Source organism: Sorex fumeus, unplaced genomic scaffold (assembly GCF_029834395.1).
Source record: "Sorex fumeus unplaced genomic scaffold, SorFum_2.1 ptg000061l, whole genome shotgun sequence".
Lineage (NCBI taxonomy): Eukaryota > Metazoa > Chordata > Mammalia > Eulipotyphla > Soricidae > Sorex > Sorex fumeus.
In genome coordinates, this window is record NW_026606118.1 from 11,525,799 (window position 1) to 11,550,115 (window position 24,317).

At 42.9% G+C, this 24,317-nt stretch overlaps 1 protein-coding gene across 5 annotated transcripts in view; it reads left to right on the plus strand.

Annotated features, from left to right (window-relative positions):
* Positions 1-24,317, plus strand: part of SYNE1 (spectrin repeat containing nuclear envelope protein 1) — a 566,819-nt gene that overhangs the window by 282,346 nt on the left and 260,156 nt on the right. For all 5 annotated transcript variants that reach the window (XM_056125930.1, XM_056125931.1, XM_056125932.1 and 2 more), the window contains 11 exons: positions 669-805; positions 1,227-1,404; positions 2,976-3,158; positions 5,566-5,709; positions 6,046-6,201; positions 8,427-8,591; positions 10,357-10,529; positions 12,921-13,074; positions 16,737-16,880; positions 17,787-17,951; positions 23,249-23,566. In XM_056125930.1, the coding sequence (XP_055981905.1) occupies positions 669-805; positions 1,227-1,404; positions 2,976-3,158; positions 5,566-5,709; positions 6,046-6,201; positions 8,427-8,591; positions 10,357-10,529; positions 12,921-13,074; positions 16,737-16,880; positions 17,787-17,951; positions 23,249-23,566 (1,917 nt within the window). The remainder of the gene's footprint in view (positions 1-668; positions 806-1,226; positions 1,405-2,975; positions 3,159-5,565; positions 5,710-6,045; positions 6,202-8,426; positions 8,592-10,356; positions 10,530-12,920; positions 13,075-16,736; positions 16,881-17,786; positions 17,952-23,248; positions 23,567-24,317) is intronic.

The window sequence follows — 24,317 nt, forward strand, 5'->3', positions numbered from 1 at the left end:
TTCTAGGTGTGGCCCCCAAAATAAGAAAAAATGGAAAAGAGAAATCCACATTGCTATGATCAACCAAGTGTCTCTCATCTATTATACTATGAGCTCATCAAGGAAAATAATCTTGCCTTTCACCAAAAAGGGGATCCCAGAATACACAAGAATGAATGGCACATTGAGTGAATGAAAGTATGAAGTGGATTACTGATTGAAACAGACCACCGAATTATAAGAAACTCTTGATGTGAAAGTTAACTACATATGCCATTTAAGAAGCATAAAATTATTTCCTCTCTAACTGCATTGCTATATTAAATGTATTTTATATGTATATATTACACGTACCATATATATACATGTATGTATTCCAGTGGCTTCATCATATAAAATGATTTGCCTTATTTTTCCTTTTTTTATCCCACTGGAAGTTATTTCTCCTACCCCTTGATTATCTGAAGACTTGGGCAGCATTTGATACTGAGGTACTAACCACAGGCTTGAAAAAACTACAAGTTAGCTAAGTTATTTTCCAAAGGGAATCTTAAAAAGAGGCTTCACTTCTTTACTACATCTGCACCTTCTTCTTTCCTTACTAATAATTTATTTTATTTATGCGCACAATATTAGCATGAAGAAATTGCTTAATTTAATATTCCTTCTCTGATTGTTATTTTTAATAGGAGATACTCGATGCACTTCATAAAGCAGAACCTAAGACCGAGGATCTCAAGTCTCAATTGAATGAACTTTGTCGATTTTCCAGGGACCTGAGCACATACAGTGGGAAGGTTTCTGGCTTGATTAAAGAATATAATCGGTGAGCATGAACTGACCAGCGTTGGAGTTGTAAATCCCAAGTATTTTTGTACAGGGGCTGGAGTGATAGCAGAGTGACCACTTGCATGTGGCCAACCCGGGTTCAATTCTCAGCATCCCGTATGGTCCCCTGAGCACTGCCAGAAGTGATTCCTGAGTGAAGAGCCAGGAGTAACCCCAGTGCAATGCTGGGTGTGACCCAAAAGGCCAAAAAAAAGGCAAAAAAATATTTTTCTACAAGTGAAACACTAGAGGTTCGAGTCATTGATAGGGGTGATTTCAAAGATGATATCATCCATTGATCACTAAATATATTACTGTTATGAGAGTATATGAGCTAAGAACTGTTGAATCTTACAAACATTTAAAAAATGTATTTTATTCTTTTTCCTTACATTCAATATTGAAAATCCTGGCCTTAGCCTTTGCTTACAAGCTTCCAAGGGCTGTCAGAATAAAGAGGAGATTTTACAGCAAAGGTTTCGAAGAGCCTTCAAGGATTTCCAGCAATGGTTGGTTAATGCAAAAATCACTACAGCCAAATGTTTTGATATACCTCAAAATATTAATGAAGTTTCAACTAGTCTTCAAAAAATACAGGTAAGAGTGTTACCAATTTTATTTATTTATTTATGTATTTTTATTTTAGTAAAGTAAAGTAAAGGCCCTCCCGTTGATCATCGATTTGCTCGAGCGGGCCCAGTAACGTCTCCGTTGGAGACTTTGTTGTTACTATGTTTGGCATATCGAATACATCATGGGGAGCTTGTCAGGCGAGATACTCTCGGTAGCTTGCCGGGCTCTCCGAGAGGGGTGGAGGAATCAAACTCGGGTCGGCCATGTTGGCTGTGTGCAAGGCAAATGCCTTACTGCTGTGCTATCATTCATGTAGTATTCCAACGCCCATCCCTCCACCAGTGTACATTTCCCAGCACTAGGGTCCCCAGGTTCCCTCTCATCACCCCCTACCACCACTTGCCTCCCTCTTTGGCAGATCTTGGCAGAACTTTTCTTCTCTGTCTCTCTATATCTCTCTCTATCTATCCCCCTTTTGGGCATTGTGGTTTGCAATACTGATACCGAAAGGTTATCAAGAATATCCCTTACCTACTTTTAAGTGTTATCAATTTTAAATGATAAAGTCAATTTTAAAAAAATTTCTTTAGGTTGTTCAGTGGTCAGAAACTTGCCACAAGTGTTTGGGAGGCAAGGGACAATTAAGATAGAGGAAGGACCAGTATGACAATAATAGTTAGAAATGATCCCTCTGGACAAGAACTGAGTGCTGAAAGCAGGTAAAGGTATATACATGTTAACCTTTCAGTATCTGTATTGCAAATCATAATGCCCAAAATAAATGAGAGCAAGAGAAAGAAAGAAAAAAGAAAAGTGCCTGCCATAAAGACAGGTGGGGAGGTGTGTCTGGGGGAAGGAGGGAAACTGGGGCATTGCTGGTGGGAAATGAACACTGGTGAAGGGATAGGTGTTGGAATATTATATGACTGAAACCCAGTTATAAACAACTTTGTAACTGTATATCTCACTGTGATTAAATTAAAAAATTCTTTACAACTCCTTTAAAGCACACTAAACTTTTGCCTAAGAAACTTAAATAAATACCTACTTGAAATAATTGCTTGTGCAAAGAAATGATTACATTCACTAACATTGCATGTTATCTTTATATATTAAGAGAGACAGGAAATAATAAATCTCAGTGGAAAGTATTATGATTGAGTAGTCTAGATTTTCTCATTTAACTTGTCCATTAACCATATCAGGTACATTGTTATTCCAATATAAATATAGAATAGGGCCAGAGTGATAGAACAGCAGGTAGGGCATTTGCCTTGTATGTGGCTGACCTGGGTTCAATCCCCGGTATCCCATATGGTCCCCCAAGCACTGCCAGGAGTAATTACTGAGTGTAGAGCCATGAGCAATCCCTGTGCATCACTGGGTTTGACCCACAAATCAAAAAACAAAGATAGAGAAAAAATCTCCATTTAATATATACAGAAAGTTTTTTATTTCCTTGATGTTATTGAGAAACAAGTCAATAACAGCAATTTATTTTAAAAAAATAAAGAAAAGTCCTAAAAGTGAAAAACAGCGATATATTTTAAAGCATATATATTTTCTCACACCTAGATCTTTATATTTCTTTATAGGAATTTTTGTCAGAAAGTGAAAATGGACAGCATAAGCTAAACATGATGCTATCAAAAGGTGAACTTTTGAGTACTTTGTTGACCAAAGAAAAAGCTAATGGCATCCAAGCCAAAATTGCATCTGCAAAAGAAGATTGGAAAAATTTTCATTCAAATCTCCACCAAAAGGAATCTGCCCTGGAGGTAGAGTATAACCTAATGGCTGTGTGTATGTGTGTGCTGCGTTGTGTGTTGTTGTCAGTTAAGACGTTCACACTAGTGTATCCCACTAGTAGCTCACACTTGAATGTGATTGAATGAGCAAAAATCGCAGCCCCTGTGTCCATGTGGTAAACCGTACTTTCAGTAGATCCAAATTCCTATTTCAGTGGTCTTGGTCTTCCTTCTCTGAATTTGAAGAACTGTAAGGAATAGTTCTACAGCAAGGAATGTGAGCTTCCCTGAAGAACTGAGTAGCATATCTCTTGGCACCATTCCAAGAGCAGTTGTTTTACATTCCAGCATCACTTAATTTTCATTTGCAATACCTCAATTTGGGAAGTTGTTGTAAGAGAATGAACAGAAATTTCTAGTCAAATGCCACGATCCAAGGTCCATTAGAACTAAATCAGATATCAAGAAGCATATTTGGAGGGTTAGTTTATTAAAATCATAACATAATTATTGCCACAATTAATTTTTAATTGTGAGACCACTTGTTTTTGTACCAATTCTTTGCTTGTAGGAAAATTGAGAAGTATAAAGATGAGGTTTTTTTCCTTTCAGAACAGTACTGCCTGGCAGAATAGACCCCTGGTTTGATTATGACCATTATTAGTGCAGAATGGGAAAGTAATAGAGAATCCATATCTAGAAAGAGAAAATGTGCATTTCCTCAGTTCATTCTTTCTTAGCTAAGACCATGTAGTTTTCTTTACAATATTGGCCCTTCTCTCATGCTAACCATCTATACAGTAGAGAATAGTAACTACTGGACAAAGCCTTGAATTTACTCTTAATTTGCAGTGATCATTAGTGTCGTATGGCCTGTTTTGGAGAGCACTAGCTGTTGAATGTAGCACATCTAGTTTTAATTACTAGATTGCTTTGTAAAAAATAAATGTCCACGAGTAGACTGCTCATCAGAAATTATTTGCTTTCTTACCTTTCTCTCTAGCCTTCCTTCATGCATTCTTTCATTCTTATTAAGATAGAGACATAATAATGCATAGCGCTTTATTAGGAGAACAAGAGATTGGTCTTCTCTCTTTCCTTAGGGAATTTATTTTCTAGAAGGATAATAAATCTACAAAGAGATGATTAGAGTATATATAGGTGGATTCAGGATATTATGAAAAGGAGGATGCAGTTAATTCTACTGGGAGAATTCAAGGCAAGCTTCAGAAAGATGTCTTTTTAACATAGTACCATTGAATTTTCTAAGATTAGTGTGCATAGCCAGAAAAAGGAATTATATGTCTGGGTACAGGGAATGAGTGTGGCCTTCATGCTGGGAATTTGAGAAGGTTGGTGTCCACATGGGTTTTTGTGGAATCATCAACACAGATTAGACTGGACCTGAAGATTAGAATCAGATGTGAATGAAATGTGTGCTGAGTTTATACCTGGGTTCCTTGAGTCTACACTAAGGTTCCTTATCTTAACCTCAGAATGGAATCTAGTTTCCTTACTTTTACCAAGGATGAAACATAACCATTTCATTCTAGATGCATAGGGGAGCAGATAGTTCTTTCTTGCAGTGACTGCTTTAGGATGCAAGGATTTGACTTTCTCCCAGAATCCTGACTGAGAAAGGCTGAGTGAGGAACCTGTTGGTCTCTTTTTTATTTTTTTTCCTTGGTTTGTTTTGTTTGGAGCCACACCTGTCTGTGCTCAGGGCTTATTCTTGGCTCTGCACTCAGGGCTCTGCCCTCAGGGATCACTGGCTAGTGCTGGGTTGGGGAGTACATGGGGTGTGGAGAATCGAACCTGGCACAACTATGTTCCAGGCAAATACTCTCCCCATTGTGCTATGGCTCTGACCCCAAGAAACTGACTGGTTGTGTGTTTTTTTATAAATTTTATTTCTTTTTAATTGAATTATGGTGGGATACATAGTTAAAAAGCTGTTCATGATCAGATTTCAGTCATACAGTTTCCACACCCATCTCTTCAGCAGTGTCTATTTCCCACCAGCAATGTCCCCAGTATTCCTCCTCACCCCACCCCACCTCACCAGTACACTCAGGGCTTCCTGAACTGTATGTTTTTTGTTTGTTAGTTTGTTTTGTTTATTGAGATTAGTTGGTTTCTAATTTGCTGTGCTCCTGCTGGGCAGAGTATTGAGGAATTTGGAGACATATGTGGCCACATATGTAGCCACGTGCTCCAGAATTTAAAAATTTCCAACTTGGGGTTAAAGAGATAGTGCAGTGGGTAGGGCTCTTGCCTTACACATGGCTGCTCTGGGTCCAATCCTCATCACCCTTACTCATACCATGAGGGATTCCCAAGCACAGAGCCAGGAGTAAGCCCTGAGTAAAGGGCTAAATGTGGCTGCAAATACCCCAGATATAAAAAATAAAAGTCCATCTCTGACACTATCTTGTAGAATCTAAAGGTCCAGATGAAGGACTTTGAAGTCAGTGCGGAGCCTCTGCAGGAGTGGCTGAGCAAAACTGAGAAGATGGTTCACGAAAGCAGCAATCGGCTCTACGACCTGCCGGCCAAGAGGCGAGAGCAGCAGAAGCTCCAGGTGCGGCCCCTCCAGTGCCCGGCCTGTATTCACGTCCTCGGTGCATGCAGCGCCCCCCAGTGGAGAGCACGCCTTCTTGTCCTCCTGTTACCCACTCCCGAGTCCCCCTGATTGCATGAGCCCTCAAGTCCCCTCTGTGTTTTTTGGCTGTCTGTGGAGATGTGTGTTGGTGTCCCGCAGTCCACACTTGTCCATAGCATGGAAATCCTGAAGACAGCCCGGAGCACACTCCTTGCCCACTCAAGTGTTCGTTTCTGTGTTCCTCAGGTCAAAGTCTTCGTCCGCGATGTGCTTTTCCCCCCATCCTCTTACTAGTAACTTGCTTGTGCTTTTCAGTCTGTCCTTGAGGAAATAAAGTGCTACGAGCCTCAGCTCAACAGGCTCAAAGAGAAAGCTCAGCAGCTGTGGGAAGGACAAGCTGCCAGCAAGAGCTTTATGCACAGAGTGTCGCAGCTGGCCTCTCAGTATCTAGCACTAAGCAACCTAACCAAGGTAATGCCTGCCATGTGCCATGTGTGATGAGTCGGCTGTCTGCGAGGCTTGTACAGGGGAGCAGGCGGGCCAGGACCAGGCCTGGAGTGGCCAAAGGTCTTTCCGTGATCTTCCCGGCCTCGCCATCCCCTGAAACACGGTTGTGCTGCCTCATGTTGTGTGTTTCCCAGCGCAAAGCAAGAACTTGAGTGTGTGTAATCTTTAGGACTTGAGCGATCTGTAGGTCTGTACGAAATAGCTCCTTCACTGGTGAAACACTTGCTCCCCATCCTTGTTTTTATTTTAAAGACCCGGAGCATTGACATCAAGGAAACCACAGAACTGAAAGTCTAAAAGAATCTCAGATGCAGTTATTTCAACAGTGCAAGAATCCAAACCATCTTAAATTAGGGGATTCAGATTGAGCTGGGAGAGATTATTTTTATAATTGTATCGCAAGTCCTCTGTTTCAGATTTTAGGGTAGACTCAATATTGATAGTGAGTCCTGATAAAATCTCTTTTAGGCTCTCTAGGAAAAAAAAAATGGGAGTAGCCTCTTCCCTCTCCAAGAACATAGAACTAGTGTAATAAGATCCCTCCCAAACTTGTAGGGCATGGGTCACAGGGAAAGTATAGGACTTAATGACCTGCCTTTCATGTGGAGGACCCCTGTTGGGCCCTTGGCACCACACAGGATCCCCTGAGCCCCACCAGGAGTGATCCCTGAGCTCAGAGCAGGAGAAAACCGTAAGCACTGCTGGGTATGGCCACATGACAAAAATAACACACAAAAAAATTAATTTTGTGGGGCAGCCCACTTGGAGTTTTATATAGTTGTAATATAGTTTGGGTCCAGAAGGGATCCGAACATGTAAACATAATATATGTTTATACTAATTTTTTTCTGTTTTTTATATAATGGCTTACATTTTTGCCTTCAAAGCATTCGAATAAAGGAAAATTTTTACTATTTTATACTTAGATTCAGTTTTAGGATACTGTACTTAGATTCTACTTTTAAAACTACATGTGAGATACTTAAAGAGTTGGAAACTATATTCATAAAATGTTCCGCATATTGGACAAAACTTACAATTCATAAATTAAATGTATGGTCCCTGTGTTTAAATATATGTGATATGAAGAGAGTCAAATGTGCTAGGCTAGAAGATATTTTGATTTGGAACCAGACAAAACATTAAGAAGAAATCGTACTGATTCTTTCCAAAGAAAAAGTACAATTATCATAAAGAGGAAGAACAACTCAGCTAATAGGCAGTGACATTATAATGTTTCTACATTTGATCGAATATTCCTATATTTCATTCATTCATTCATTCATCATCCTGTTATTCGTCGATTGCCTCGAGCAGGCCCCAGTAACGTCTCTTTCATCCTAGCCCTGAGATTATATTCAAGGCTCTTTAGGAGAATGAGACCCATCATTGTTACTGGTATTTGGCATATTTGGTACGCCACGGGGAGTTTGCCAGACTCTGCCCTGTGGGCAGGCTACATTTGATAGCCTGCAAGTTTGTCCAAAGTAGGAATGAGATAATAAGATGTCATAAAAAAGATGTCCTGATAAGATGTCGCACGGCCGTGAATGCGGCCGCGCGGTTCCGGGAGCTGAATTTTATAGTCTCTGAGTCTTGGCCGCTGATGGGATTACACCGGCGCCAGGAGGCCAGGTGGTGGGTGTGACCCCCGCCTACTGGAAATTGGAGGATCTGGGTGGAGGATGCTCAACTCCAATCCGAGTAGGCTTGGAGATCTCGGCCCCGGAACCCACGTGGCTTTGTCCCTCTGCCAGTACCTTCATGTGTACGAAGATATTCCTATATTTATACTACTAAATATTCCTATATTTATACTACTTAAAAAAGATAAGTCACATCTCATAGATTCATACATGCTCATATCAGCACATCATAGGAACCTCTGGCTGATTATAATTTGTTTGATTTTCAGTCATTAAATAAGTCATCTACAAATTTAAAGAGAAAAATACAAAGAGAAAGTGAGATAATCCAGAGAGCAATATACAAAGTAAAGAAGTACAGGAAATGTGTGCTCTAAAGAAAGATAGGAACTCCAAGGTGGAGTGCTTCTGAGATGATACCCTCGAAGCTGGGGTGTGGGGTGCCCTGATTGTGGTTATTGCAAACAAGTCACGATTGGTATTGTCTGAGGGGTGGAGCCTCTGTACATCAGACAGTGGGACACTCACTTCTCTCACTTCCAGGAGAAAGTGTCGAGGTTGGATCGGATTGTGGCCGAGCACCAGCAGCTCTCGCTCGGGATGAAGGAGCTGCAAGACTGGATGACGGATGCTGTACACATGCTGGACTCTTACTGCCACCCCACATCGGATAAGAGCGTGCTGGACAGCCGGCTGCTCAAACTCGAGGTTGGCGTCTCCGGGGAAATGCCTTTAATCGCTGTATTGGGATTGCTCTGCCTGATGTGATTCTCTCTCTCTCTCTCTCTCTCTCTCTCTCTCTCTCTCTCTCTCTCTCTCTCCCTGTCTTTCTCTCTGTCTCTTGTCTCTCTATTTCCATTTCTATCTCTGTACCTCTGTCTCTGTCTGTCTCTCTCCTACACAAACATTCAGAAAATGCTCTTTGTGTAGTAGGATGTCCAGATGTAATCATGCCTCATACCCAAGTCATTTCCCTCTGGACATATCCACCCCTGAATGCCTTCTCAAATCATAAAGCCAGGAACTCGAGTGATAGTGCAGTGGGTAGGGTGTTTCAGGGAGCTCAGGTTCGATCCCTGGCACTACATATGGTCCTCTGACTCTGCCGGGAATGACCCATGAGCACTGAACCAGAAGTCAGCCTTGAGCACTGCTGGATATGGATCAAAGAAAAATCCAACAGTATTATAAAGCCAGAAAACAATTCAGCTGTGGGTGCTTGCTTGCTAACCAACAACGAGATTCCATTTTGGAATGCTTCATGGGTATATTTATTTTGAAAGATAGATTACAACCATGAAACATTTTGTAGGTTGAAACATTTCCGCTCTTATTCCACTCACTTCCCTGCTTCTATCCTATGGGGGATTTTTCTGCACCCCAAGACACTAGTTCTACTTTGCATTTGGAACCATGTGTATAGCCTGCATTCTTCTCTCTCATTCAAGCCCGGGGTATCTCAGAATGAAACACAGCCCTGAGTCGGAGGCTGTGGCCCAGAGGTTAAGAGCAGACAGAGAAGGATGTATTTCTGGTGCATGAAGCTGGGCTGAAGGGCTGGGGTCGCTGGGGGTCAGAGCAGGGTTCCCTGGAAGTCCAGCCCAAGGCTGAAATTTGTGAATGAGAACAGGATCAAAACGAGGAAAGCATCAGGGAAGCACAGAAGACTCCAAGAGCACTTCATTCTTGGGGCTGCAAAAGCAGATGGCAGTGAGCAACTGAGGCTGAGGGGATTTGGAAGAAGAACTGCAACTTTGGCTTTTGGTGATGACCCCAGCAGCTTTGCATTAAAGCTCCCTTTTCATACACATGGAAAGTGACGTGCGTTTAAAGAACTTGAAATGGGGTCTGAAAGATAGTACAGGGATGGTGGCGCATACCTTGCATGCTGCCGATCCTGGTTCATGCTGATCCCTGGTACCGCATATGGTCCCTGATCATTTTAGGGTGCATCTCTGGAGCTGCTAGGCTGGCCCAGGTTCTCCTGCTCAGCACTGCATTCTCTGACCCTCTCAGGGAACCACTAGCCCAGTTAGCCAAGAATCAGGGAAAGGCGTCCCCAGGCTACAGGGAACCCCTTGGGAGAACCTTCTCAAAGTAAGGAACTTGAAATGGCCTTATCGTGTAATATCCATCAGTCCATTTCATAGGTTTGTTATACTCGAGACTTTTACATTTTTTTACTTCTTTCTCCCGTGCCCTTGCATAATCTCTGCGCTTGGTGTTCAGTGAGTTTTGTCTCATGACAGCTCATCACAACGAAGCTTTGGGGAAAGAGGAGTTCAGAGAATTTTGTGATGAGTGGATGGTCACAGTTGTGACTAGTGAGGGCCCCAGACACCCCAGCAAGGGATCGTTCCCCTGCCTACTCTGCCTAAGAGATCATCGCTCAGTGCAGCTACTCATCATCCTTCTATCTTTGGGAACTCTTATGCATCAGGTCAGAAAATGAGCCAAAACTCTGCTCTTGCAGGCGCTGTTATCAGTGAAGCAGGAAAAGGAGATCCAGATGAAGATGATCATGACCAGGGGCGAGTCTGTCCTGCAGAACACCTCTCCCGAGGGCTCGCCGGCACTGCTGCAGCAGCTGCAGGCTGTGAAGGACACCTGGGCCTCCCTTCTGTCCACAGGAATTCGGTGTAAGAGGTAACTGACCCCCAACCCTGAGAAGCCTTTACTGGGTTATCAGTCTAGAGCTCAGCTGCTACTCCCTCCCTCTCTCCCTCCCTCCTTCCCTCCTTCCATTTTCTTTCCTCACTCCCTCCTTCCCTCCCTCCTTCCTTCTTCCTTCCTCCCTCCCTTTCTCCCTCTCTCCCTCCTTCCCTCCCTCCCTCCATCCCCTTCCTTCCTTCCTTTCTCCACTCCTCCCTCCCCACTCCCTCCTTCTTCTCTCTTCCCTCCCTCCTTCCTTCTTTCTTCCCCCTCTCTCCCTCCCTCCCTCCTTCCCTCCCTCCTTCCATTTCCTTCCTTCCTTCCTTCCTTCCTTCCTTCCTTCCTCCCTCCGCTTTTTCCCTTCCCTTCTTTCTGTCTTCCCTCATTTCCTTTCTTCCTTCCCTTCTTCCTACCTTCCCTCTTTTCTTCCTACTTTTCTTCATTCCCTCCTTCTTGTTTCTTTCTTCCTCCGTACCTTTCCCTATTTTCTCCTTTCTTTTAATTTTTCTTACCATCTTACTTTCATTCCATTATTCTTTTCTCCCATCTTTCCTTTTTACTTCCTTTCTTTCCTCCCATCATTCCTCCCTCCCAAGCTCCTTCTCTTCCTAACTTCTTTCCTTCCTCTCCTTCTTTCCACTTTCCCCTCCCCCTTTTTCTCTTTTTTCCCCACCTTTTCTTTAAAATTTAGGTGACATCAACAACTCCAGGCTTAAATTTCTGTAGCCCAGAAAACACTAAAAATAAGACTTCTCTTCTTCAATGGGGGCTTATGAAGACCCCTGCCTTATGGGATTACATAACTAAATGTTGAGTGGTTACAACCTTTGTATGAAAAAAAATTTAGGATTTATTTTCTGTAATCAATTGAGGTGACATTGGTTTGCTACACTATAAGGTTTACAAGTACTTTTCTCTATTGTTATTCAGTGATAAAGTGAAAAGACAAGAGTTTGTCATATAATAATATAGTAGTGAAAACCAAGTAGGAAAAATAGAAAGCACTAGCAGGGGGTAGGAAAGCAGTGAGGAAGCGGTTGCGCCAAAAAGGGGGCACAGTACCAAGCACCTCCCTGGGGTGCTGCTGGGACTTAGTCCCATGGGCAGAGCAGGGAGTTAGATAGAACAGGCTCCCAGGAGAGTTTGTGAGTTTACAAGTCAGCTCCCGGGTAGAACAGGCTGCATGCAGGAGAGTTTGCGAGTCAGCTCCCAGGGGACACAGGGGCCACAGAGCCTGGCACCCCTCAGGTACATTATCCTCAAGCAGAGAGGCCACCAAGGACAGGGAGTGACCTCAAGCCAAGTGGCCATAGAGTCGGTAAGTGGAAGCCCCAGGTGTCCTGTGTCTAGTGCCAAGATCCCAGGGGTATGGAGGCAAAGCCCAGAGTTGCTGCCACAAAATGACCCAATGCAGGAGAACAGAATCAGATACAACTGATGAATGGAGGTGAACCTCTGGCTCCGTGAAAATTTGGTCTTGGGTAGCACAGTGGGGAGGGCATTTGCCTTGCGCGTGGCCAACCTGGGTTCAATCCCTGGCATCCCGTGTGGTCCCCCAAGCACGGCCAATTCCTGAGTGCAGAGCCAGGAGTAACCCCTGAACATCTCTGGGTGTGATCCAAAGGAAAGAAAGGAAAAAAAGAAAAGAAAAGAAAAGAAAAGAAAAAAGAAAATGTCCTGTGTGTGGAGAGATAGGACAGCATGCAGGACGCTTGCCTTGCCTGCAGCCAACCAATCCCTCGCACATTATAGAGTCTGTGAGCCCAGCCGTGAGTGATACCTGATCACAGAGCCAGGAGGAAGCCTTGAGCACTGCCCCCAAAACCAAACCGAATCCAAAACAGACAAAAAAATAAAAAATGTGGTTTTGAAAGAAGGAGGTGCATAGTTTATGTGTACGAGAAATGAGCAGGTTTTGTTTGGCTGCTTTTCTGATTTCTAATGTCATGCAACTCAGTGAGAGTACTTGCTTTCCCTTGCCCCCTTAATGTGCCGTTATCCTCCAATCTGTGTGCAGCTCCTTTGGTGGAATTCCATCTAGTTTCTCCCCATGCTCCAAGAGCGGGCTCCACGGGGACCTCGCTGCAGGGGTGGAGATTGAAGGGATGGTCCTCCTGAGTTTGCCCTTAGGTCTGTGGAGACCGGATCACTGCCTCCACATGTTCAACCCCACCCACTTTCCCATTCTTCTGCACAGACCTCTCTGCCCCTTGATTCCTGAGGCCAGGCTTGCCAGGGATCTAACCAGGATGTGAGACCCCTTGTCATGCCACCTGCTCCCCAGGGGCCCCTGTCCAGATGGCTGGCCTTCTGGGGGCTTGAGCGGATGGTAAGGCAGGTGCAGGGGACCACAGAGCTCGCTCACTGGCCTCTCATGCCTTCCAGTCAACTCGAAGGAGCTCTTTCTAAGTGGACCAGCTATCAGGATGACGTTCGACAGTTTTCCAGCTGGATGGACAGCGTGGAAGCCAGCCTGGAGGATTCTGAACGGCAGCGGGCAGAGCTACGGGAGAAGACTGCTGCCCTGGGGAACGCCAAGGTGAGACCGGATTTTCGGTGTTGTTCTTTCTGAGATTCCCCTTGGGAATTCCGCAATGGTACTTGGATGTGTGCTAAGGCCCAATGCTAGGGCAGTACTTGTAAGTTGCCTCTGTTTGAGGCATGTCCTGTGATTCCTGACAGCTTCTTTACCTAGACAACTGTTTGATTTTCATGGTACAAGTGAGCAAAATTTTACTGTTCCAGGAAAGTCTCATAGATCCATAATTTAGAATATAGGCCATTTAAAGTTTGGTAGTCTGAGATATGTTTTTATTATCTCATAATTAAGATACAAAATGCTTTCTTCTTATAACATACTTTTATATATTCCATTTGTGCTTTTTTTTTATAATGGTTCTGCACAACAACATGAAAATGTGAATTTTCTTGTAAACAGTTATAACAAATTTCCTGCACTGTTTGATACTTTAAATACATTTTTTCTTCCTTATATATTTCTGGATGAAATTTTCTTTTTTAGCTTACTTTATTTATTTATTTTTGCTTTTGGGGGGTCACACACACCCAGCGTTGCACAGGGGTTACTCCTGGCTCATGCACTTAGGAATTACTCCTGGTGGTGCTTGGGGGACCATAAGGAATGCTGGGAATCAACCCGGGTTGGCCATATGCAATGCAAATGACCTACTTGCTGTGCTATCACCCCAGCCTCTCTAGTTTACTTTATTATAACAATATAGTACACAATACATAAAAAATATAAAATGTCTATTAGTCAGCATTTCATGCTCTCAGCAAGGCCTTTACTAATTTGCTGAAAGCAAGATTAACTAGCAAGTAGTTAAGTTTAGTAAGAGTCAAAAAAGTATAAGAAATTTTGCCTGCATGGGATCAGCATCTCCAACCCTGTATTATTTAAGGGTCAACTATGTTACATGTAAAGGTTTTTCAAAATAAATAAACAGATGGGAGAGATAACACAGGAGGTAAGGCTCTTACCTTGCATTTTACTGAAGCAGGTCTAATCTCCAGCACCGCACGGACCCCTGAGCCTTCCCAGAAGTGATCCCTGAGCACAGAGCCGAGAGTAAGCCCTGAATACAGGTGTAACCCAAATCGCCCTCTCCAAAATAATTAAAATTTTCTTCAATGTATGTTTAAGTATGTTTTCTATCTTCCTGATAGTAATGTGAAACGTAACATTTCAGAGACCTCTGATTTACAGCAGCTACCTTATTCCAAGGAATATGCTTCACACAACCTGTATCCTGTCAACCATATCATGTCCTGAGCAGTACTTATCACTGTCCATTCCTAAATCCTTCATATTCATTTCTTTTTAATTCAGGTTCATGTGTGTCACCCGTGCTGAATGCCCTTCATTGTAACCCCCTGCATCTTTCTTTCCCATCCCCACCTCCTATGAAGAATTTAAGTCCTGCTAACTTCTCCCCTAGGTGATAATCTACCTGCTTTCCTGGAGTCTCTGTAGACCCCTTCCTTTCCTGGTCCCTTGTCTCCATCCTGCCGCCCTGAATAAGTGTGGATGGCTCCATCATGCTTTTCTCCTTGTCTGACTCACCTTTCACTCTCTCGCTCACTGGCTTTGCAGGACTCTTAATCATCTCCTTTGCCATTCTTCTTTCCCTTATTCTTTTCCCTTCCTTCTACCCACATTCAAGCCACATTGAATTTCTCATCATTTCCAGAATGTGCCATCATCTTCTAAGAATCCCCATCTTTGCAGAATCTCATCCCAGAACATCCAAACTCATCCTCTGGCCTTGGCAAATACTTGTTTACTTTCCTAAATTTCAAAAGTTATTTTTGCTGAGTATCTCCACTTCCCAAGACTTAGTTTTCATGCCCTCTGATAATTTAGATTTTTAAAAATCAATTTTAGGAAATGTAGGCTTGCATACCTCTCTGAATGAATACAGGTGCTTTTTCTTTCACATGATAAACACAGCTTCTTGTCTGACACGGAGTCAATGTGAAGTGAAAGTTGTTTGAAAACTTATGGTAGAGCATCTACTATTACATGGCCAACCCACGTCTGACCCCCAACACCCCATGTGGTCATCTGAGCCTGCCAGGGGTGATCCCTGACTGCAGAACTAGGAGTTAGCCCTGAGCACCGCCAAGTGCATCCTCGCCCCAATAAACGAAAGTTATTAGAAAACTATAGGGCTAATGTGTTCTATGCCAACGCACTAGACCTGTCTGGATGTCATGTATGTACCTGCAAGTTAAGCTATTCCTCGTTTTCTCCATTAAAGAATCATAATAATGATAAATGTTGAACCAATCAAATTTTCTAGTCAGAGCAAGGGAAATAGTAAAAAGGTTAGGGCACATGTCTCACATGTTTCAACGTAGATTTCAGTCCCTAGAAGCATTTGGCATTTCTGATTCCATAAAACATCACCTGTTATGGCCCTCAAGCACTGTGAGATGTGATACTAGTGCCCCCTAAGCATCACTGGGGCAGTCAGGAAAGACTCCGGCTCCCTGATCACTGCTCCTTGGGTATATTCTCAGAAAATTCAACAAATATTTATTGAGAATTTGCTCTATGCAGCCATTGTGTCAGGCTCCATTAAATAAAAGAGATGATTGTGTTTTGGTGAAGGTACATAGACTCACTAATGAACACCCAGGAGTTGGGAATGCACAGAAAAAATCTCCCTGAAACTGTTGACATGTAGACTGGGATGTAAGAAATTTAGTGCAGAGAAAAATCTTCCAGGTAAAAAATAATAAAAGAGCCTCAACATCCCATATGGTCCCTTGAACACTTCCAGGGGTAATTTCTGAGTGCAGAGCCAGGACTAAGCCCTGTGCATCACCAGTTGTGACCCCAAATAGAAAAAAAAGAGCCTTTGAGATGGACTTTGCGGCAAGAACACCAACACTAAAGTGGGGAGAACCCTAAAAGAAAGTTTGTGTGTTGCTAGAGAGGAAAGTAAGTAGATGTTGCTAGAGTTGAGTTGACTGAGGGGGCCGGACCAAATCATGTTGAACTGATCTTGACAGCACTAGGAAGATCATCAGTGATTTCAATGGTGCTGCCATGATTCCATTTACAGTTGTCAACCTCTTCATGACCCAGTCTGCTGTGTGGAGAGCATTGGGAAATGAATGAGGGAAGAATTGGTGGCACAAAATCTACCACCAGCAGAGCACTGAGAAGTCTGAAAGAGGAGAATAACACTTGCAGGGCAGTTTACCAAACATAATGAGGAGACAGAACTGACAGGGCCTCATCTTGTTTGGGTTGATGGAGAATACTCTAGATGACCATCTGGGTGAATTGACTGAGAATGTTCTGGCTGACCACCTGGGCAGACAGTGGTGCCAGATGGACAGCAGTGATGTTTACTGTTTGACAAGAGATGAAGGAGAAGTGGATGTGAGGTACTTGGAATGAATAGGGAGGCGATTATCAGGATCCCATATCTCAAATCAAGTTCGAGATATCCAAACCAGTTGAAATCAATATCTTGAGAAATTTGGGGGATTGGACAAAAAATATACAGAGTCCTACTCTTCAGATAGATACTTATTTGCAGATTAGCAAGCTGAGATCGCTTATTAAGTGTGCTGTTAAAAATTGTTAATCTTGGTAATGTCATTGAACCAATAGTCTATGTCATTGAACCAATAGTCTATGTCTATTCTTTTTTTTATGCTCTCTAGTTATTGAATGAAGAAGTGCTAAGTCACAGTACGTTGATGGAGACCATAGAAGCCAAAGGGGCTGCCATGACCGAGCACTATGTCACCCAGCTGGAATTCCAGGATCTACAGGAGCGATATAGAGCCATCAAAGAGAGAGCTGAGGTAAGGCTGACCGTGATATGTATAGAGCCATTTTCTTAGAAGTCCCCGGAGCTGTGCTGATGTAACGACCCTGTACTGGCAGGAACAGCTGATAGAATCAAAGAAGCCAAATCATCTCAATGTTTTAAACACACTCTTGGGAGACACCAAGTCCCTTGAACATTGTTAGGATAGGAAATTTATAAAAGGGAAATCATTCTCAACTAAAAAGTCATAGAATGTTTCTAGTTTCAGAAACATATTAGAAGGCCAGAGAAATAGTAGAGCAGATTGGGTGCTGCCCTTGTGTGCATCTAACTCATGTTCAGTACACAGGACTACCTAGAGCCCCTGCAAATCACCAGGAGTAAGCCCTGAGCTTACGCCAGTGTGACCCAAAAATTAAAAAAAAATTTTAAAAATGGGAAAGAAAGAGATATTGAGCAGCTTCATGAAAATTCATAAATGCATTTTTATCACTGGTAGTAAGAGTTTTCTAGATCTGGCAATACCAGTAGGAGCGATCATTCTGATATAGGTATATAGGTCTCACTTAAAAAAAAACAATAACTTGTAGGGCACATCCTAGTCACAAGATAATAATTTCTATTTTTTATGTGCAAAATCATGTTTTTATGACATAAAACTTAAATTTTTTCCAATGTATTTTTGTTATGCCATAAGGAACTCAGAGATTAGGTAGTGAATGCAACAGAATGATATTTTTCTCATTAATTATGACATTGTATTTTCATAACTTTACATAAATTTGGAGTTTCATTCTCCTAGGAAATAAATCATGTTCCAACAATGAATAACTGAGCCCTTTTCAAACTGAAGATATGCATTTTTTACAATACATTGCTATGGCATGTAGAAAAATATTCTTATATCAATCATCTTAAATTATCTTGAATGCAAATATAGGAAGCCATCACCAAATCTGAAAAACTCGTTCGCCTACATCAAGAGTATCAGCGAAACCTGCAGGCTTTTGAGGTTTGGCTGCGGCAAGAGCAAGAAAAACTGGATCGATACTCAGTTCTTGAAGGAGATGCACAGACCCAGGAGACAACATTGCGGGATCTTCAGGTAAAATCAACTTCAGCTTCAAACAAAGGACTTTAATCCAGAATATGGAATTACTGTTTTAAGCAATTTAAAACAGTAGTGTGATCCAACTTCAAATCCCCAAAGTACTCCTGCTTCCTAAGTGAAACCTAGCCAGGTCTAAGCTGGAACCTCAGTATTTGCTATTGAACGTCAATTTGGGAGCAATTTTGATTGAGCAATTTTGACTGGGGCTTGTGGGATTGGTTCAGCCACACCAGTGGCCACCAATAGGAATGGCTGGCTCGCCATCTAATTTGAGGCCTTCCTGGCTCTTTCTTCCTAAAAGATTGAATTAGGCGTGAGAGAGCAGCAAAAGTCAGTAATATGCGATGGTCCTAAAAGTTCAATGAGTGGCACCATCCTGGCCATTTGATTTCAACCCCAAACCCACACATCCTGAGAGTACAGATGGAGAGCCAGAGAATTAGAGAAAGGAATCAGAGGAACTAGAATCAATGCTGGGACCCAGGTCAGTGATTTTCTCAGGGTGCAGTGACAGACACAATGGGGAAAATTGAGTGTGACCACTTTTTGATAGTATTACTCATCTGGCATTTGTTGATGATTCCTTGCAGGGAAGATATATAAAGATATCTTTATATTTGCCTGACTGGAAGATGCTTGCCTGACTGGAAGAGCTCCTCTAGTCAGGCAAAAATGCTCAAAATATTAGTCCTACCTCCCAGCAACTTGCAATCTAATGAAAAATGCAGAGCCATTGGGCCATCATTATAAACAATGTGATACTGCCGGTAATAGACTAGTGCAAGGGCATTTTATGGAAGGATCAGAGAGAACTTCAGGTTAACTTGGAGAGATCACATAGGGAGAAAAGCTACAGAGAGAACTCCATGTTCCCCCAGTAACATGTGTGTTTAGAAGATAAGACAGAGGCCGAGATAGTTTTCACTGAGGGATCCGATAAATGGCCATTTCAGTTCAGCCACAGGGAGTATGGAAACAGTAGCTGATATTAGGATATTGGCACTGACCCTGGGTGATTTCAGACTAGAAAGAATCTCTAGGGGTTCAGTTTCCTCGACAGAGCTCTGAGGAAGGATGAAATGAGAGGAGGAGAGAATTTGATGGACACGATGCTCTGTTCACAAATCAGTACAAGCTAACAAGGGTCACTTTCCATCAAGGCTCTCATTCACCCAGTTCTCAGCATCTGTGGGATGTTCTGCTCAGCCATGTTGAGCTAGCGTCGTTTGTTTTGGTAGCTTGGACTGTTTTCTCTTAATCAGCCCTCTCAGTGTTGTGCTCCAGACATTCTTGGCACGCAGAGTCTAAGTGAGCTCTCTCGGCTTCTGTGTCGGAACGAGGCCAGCAGCCCACTGGGCCCCAGCAGCTGTTCCTCTTGTTCTGGTTAGAAGGCAGTTGTTTCGTGTAAGCGGCTGTTGCTGTGGTCCCAGATGAGCTCCAGAGTTTTATTTCACCACACGTCATTTACCTGAAAGGATTTTGAATTATTATAGCTGTTAAAAGGAAGTGACTGCAGCAGTGAATTCCATGGGCAAGAGGAGTTTATATGATCCTGGTGTGCATACATTGACGTACATATATCCTGGTGTGTATGAGCCATACACGTGACTCAGTTCCCAAAGAGGCCACTTTCACAAACAGTTTTTCTAGACACGCCTGGTGAGGGTTTATAGAATATTTTACATTTAAAAAATATTGAATCACTTCCTCTTTACTTGAAATGTGTGAAATACTATGAAATGCTCTGATGCAGTTGCGACTTTTATGTAGCGAAAACAGAAACGTGGAGAGGGTGATGGCTTGAAATAGTTAATAATTTAGAACAAGGAATCGTCCACTCCAGCCTGTGATCTCCTTGCCTGTTTTTAAGTCAAGTTTTCTTAGAATACAACCATGCATTCACTTCAGTTTCATCTCTGTCTACTGTAGAACTGGGGTTAAATAGCTGTAGCAGAGACTGTCTTGTCCACAAAGTTTAAAACATTTACTCTATATCCTAAAAGATAGTCCAAAGCTTAAGGCACTTGCCTTGCATATACCTGCAGCATTAAACTGTTTCAATTCCCCATACCACATTTGGTTCCTGGAGCACCACCAAGCATAGGCAGAGCCAATATGGCCAAAATACTTTTTCTTTCTTACATGCCTTTGACAGTTCTAGCTTGGCAGACCAAAAATTAAAGAAAAGCATTCTAGAAAGTGAAGTTTAAGAATAATTTGCATTTTGGATTCAAAATTGCCTGTGTTTTGGGTCGGAGCGATAGAACAGCGGGTAAGGCGTTTGCCTTGCACACTGCTGACCCAGGTTCAATTCCTGGCATCCCGTATGTTCCCCCAAGCACTGCCAGGAGTAATTCCTGAGTGCAGAGCCAGGAGGAACCCCTGAACATCGCTGGGTGTGACCCAAAAAAGAAAAAAATATTGCCTGTGTTTGTGGCCATCCTGATGACCGAGGTGATAAGATGCCTGACTGCAGTGCTCACATCATTGCCACTGTGGGTCTTTGGGGGTCACACAGCAGCTGTGGCTCTCCCTGCTGGCTGGATACTTTTGGCATCGCACTCTCCTCGGAGGCTCAGGCTGCAGTTGTGATGTTCTGTCTGATCACCAGCTACTGCCTTCCTGGCTGTGTTGCTGGCACATGGTTTCCGTCACGGTCCTTGTGAAGGCATGCACTCCTCTGGGTGTGGCTTCTGCACAGCTGGCTTGGTGCCTGGGATCTCAAACAGGAGCTGCGGGACTGTGCTCAGTGAACCAGTGGCACCTGGGGATCTGAACCCAGGATTCTTTGCAAGGCAGATGCTCTAAGCAGACTCTGAGCTCATAGCAATGAGTAGTCTGCTTTCTCCCAGGTTTTGTACCGCAGTTTTGTGGGGGTGGATTTATATGTTTGGACAGGGCTCCAGGATTATCCCTGGTGATGTGAAAAGGTCTCTGGGTGCTGGGGCTGAAACCATGAACCCTCTGCATGCCAGACATGTGCTCCAATCCTTCAGGCTATTTTTCCTGGCCCCATATTACAACATTCCTGAATGACTTCATATCTAAGGGGGAAATATTTCCATCTGTTGAATCATTTAGATGGCTATTTTTTGTTGATAAAAAATGATCAGATATGAGTAGTTTCAAATGGTCTGAACTGAGATTAAAACTTCCTTGTAACATGATGTTGTTTAATTTTACTGACGTAACATTGGTTTATAAGAGTGTAAATGTTTATACTTTTAGGGATGCCTTATTTCCACACCACACCTTCTACAGTGGTGTAATATCCCTCACCATAGCCTTTCAATACTCTCTATACTTGCAACTTTCTCACCCCACCTTGAAAACTTTAGATCTGGGATAAGTATCTAAGGGTGTGTGTTTTTATTGGCTATAATCCGTTCTCTTCTTTTGTTCCATTACATGTACATAAGAGTGGAGAACAACCAGTATCTGTCATTATTTCAGCTATCACTAGAATTTTACATGGTACCTTTCAACACTAGATAATTAAAAAAACGATACAATTTTTTTGACATTAAAATGCAACATTGGGGGCCAAAGTGATAGTATAGTGCATAGAGGTTTGCTTAGCAAATGACTGACCTGAGTTCGATCCCAAGCATCCCAAATGGTCCTCTGAGCAAGGCCAGCAGTGATTTCTGAGTGCAGAGCCAAAAATAACTCCTGAGCAACACCAGGTGTGACCCCAAAAGCCAATAAATAAATAAATAAATAAATAATGAATAAAATGTAGCACTGTTCAGTCAGGAATATAGCTCAAACAGTAGAACCCCTTATATGAGAGGCTCCGGGTTTGATCCCCAACACCATCTGCTTAACCCACTCAACACCTCCCTACCAGCCATAAACCTGGCTCCCCACACACTGCCCAGGAGTGCTCTCTCCACAGCCTCCAGATAAATTCTTTTTAAGTAGTAAATAAATAAAATACAACATAATTTTGTCAAGGTCATGAAGGATATATATATATATTTTTTTTCTTTTTATGAAATCTATTTTATGCTTTCCAAGACTTGATTTATTTTAAATTCATAGTGTGTCTTTGAGCTGATGTTTTAATGGAGAAAACTATTTTGGGGAACACCTGGAGAGCAGGTTTGATAATTCAGTCTCCCAGGTTTGGATTTCGCTTTCCTCAGTCTCCACATTTTCAAGACCATGGTATTAGCAAAGCTGCTCCCTCCATGGAGAGGGATTCATTATTTCTTTCCTGACGACTGATCCTCTTCAACGTCTAGGCAAGAAGCTTCAGATCTTTGAACAGTTTCTAATAAGCCCAAGTTATTTCTTAAGCAATAAAGCTTTGCAGGGCAGAGAGATAGCAGAGCAGGTAGAGCCTTTTCCTTTCACACATTTTATCCAGAATAAAACCGTGGCATTCCATAGGGTCCCTTGAGCACTGGCATGAGTCAGCCCTGAGCACAGAGCCAGGAGTAAGCCCTGGGAAGACTTGGATGTTAAAAACTAAAAAATCAAAAATAATCCTTTCATTACAAGAGTTTTTTTTTTCCTGCACGTGAAACAGTCCAGTCTCAGAAATTATTTTTGGGCTGATTGAGAAAAATATTGGCATGCACTTGTGTCAGCTATGTTCATCAGAAATATTTCTGAATCTTTTTCCTGCTGCGGGCATATGAGTCAATTTGAAGTTGACACTTTACAGATGAGCACTGTAGCACTGTAGCATTTGTCCTCCAGTTGTTCATTGATTTGCTCGAGTGGGCACCAGTAATGCCTCTATTGTGAGACTTCTTGTTACTGTTTTTGGCATATTGAATGTGCCACAGGGAGCTTGCCAGGCTCTGCCATGTGGGCAGGATGCTCTCAGTAGCTTGCTGAGCTGAGAGAGACAGAAGAATCGATTCTGGGTCGGCCACATGCAAGGCAAACGCCCTACCTGCTGTGCTATCGCTCTGCCCGAGTATTTATTTTTCCCTTTTTATTTTATTTTTCTTTTCTTTTCTTTTCTTTTCTTTTCTTTTTCATTTTGGGTCACACACAGCAATGCACAGGGGTTACTCCTGCCTCTGCACTCAGGAATTACTCCTGGCAGTGTTTGGATTTCGCTTTCCTCAGTCTCCACATGGAGGACCATATAGGATGCTGGGAATCAAACCCAGGTCAGCCGTGTGCAAGGCAAACGCCCTACCCGCTGTACTATCGCTTCAGCCCCAGTTAACTTTTCTAATGTGAAGTCCAAGCTGGGATGGATGGTGTGGCTGAGGCTCTTGTGCTGGGGTGAACTCTGGATGTGCTGTGACATCCAGAACTTTCTCCCGCAGGAACTCCAGGTACGCTGTGCGGAGGGCCAGGCGCTGCTGAACTCGGCACTGCACGCCAGAGAGGATGTGATCCCCTCGGGCCTTCCGCAGACAGAGGATCGGGCCTTGGAATCGCTCCGCCAGGATTGGCAGGCTTACCAGCAGAGGCTGTTGGAAACCCGGACTCAGTTCAATAATGTCGTGAACAAGCTGCGGCTCATCGACCAGAAGTTTCAGCAAGTGGATGAATGGCTGAAACCCCTGGAGGAGAAAGTGAGTCTCAGAAGCGGACGTCAGTCCAACCGGGCTGCCAAGGAGATGCAGTTACATCAGATGAAGGTACAAGTAGACATTTCTGATCTTTGTCCAGCTGTTACCAAGGCTACATGGTTTGCTGAAATGTTGGAAACTTTGGGGCTGGGGAGATAGTACAGTGGGTAAAGTGCTTGCCTTTCACATCGTGATCCTGGTTTAATTCTGGCACTGCATATGGTCCTCTGAACCATAGTAGGAGTCATCTCTGAGCACAACAGTGGGAGTAAGCCCTGAGCACTGTTAGGTGCGACCCCCAAATAAGTAGATGAAATGTTGGTGACTTAGTCTAAGATTAAGATCTTGCAAAACCTCTTTCCACTTGCCTAGATAAAATAAGTAACAGGGATTATGGAGATCACAAAGAGGGTAAGAAACTCTACCCTTGAGTGTTACAGATTCTTTTTCAAGTTCCCGGCTTTGTACCCCAACCTGCCACCACTGCTAGCAGTCACTCCCAAGCACAGAGCCCATAATTGCCCCTGAGCACTTCAGGTGGGTAGTTCCAAAGTCACCAAAGATTTTTAATTTGAATAAAACAAATTACAATAGAACATTCTTCTGCTTGCAGTCATTTCAAACAATCTAAATGTAGTATTTCATAAGATAATGAAAATCATTATACTATAAAGGACTGTTTTACCATTGTTCATTGATTTTCTCGAGCAGGCACCAGTCACATCTCCATTGTGAGACTTTGTACTGTTTTTGGCATATCGAATACACCACGGGTAGCTTGCCAGACTTTGCCATGCGGGCAGAATCCTCTTGGTAGCTT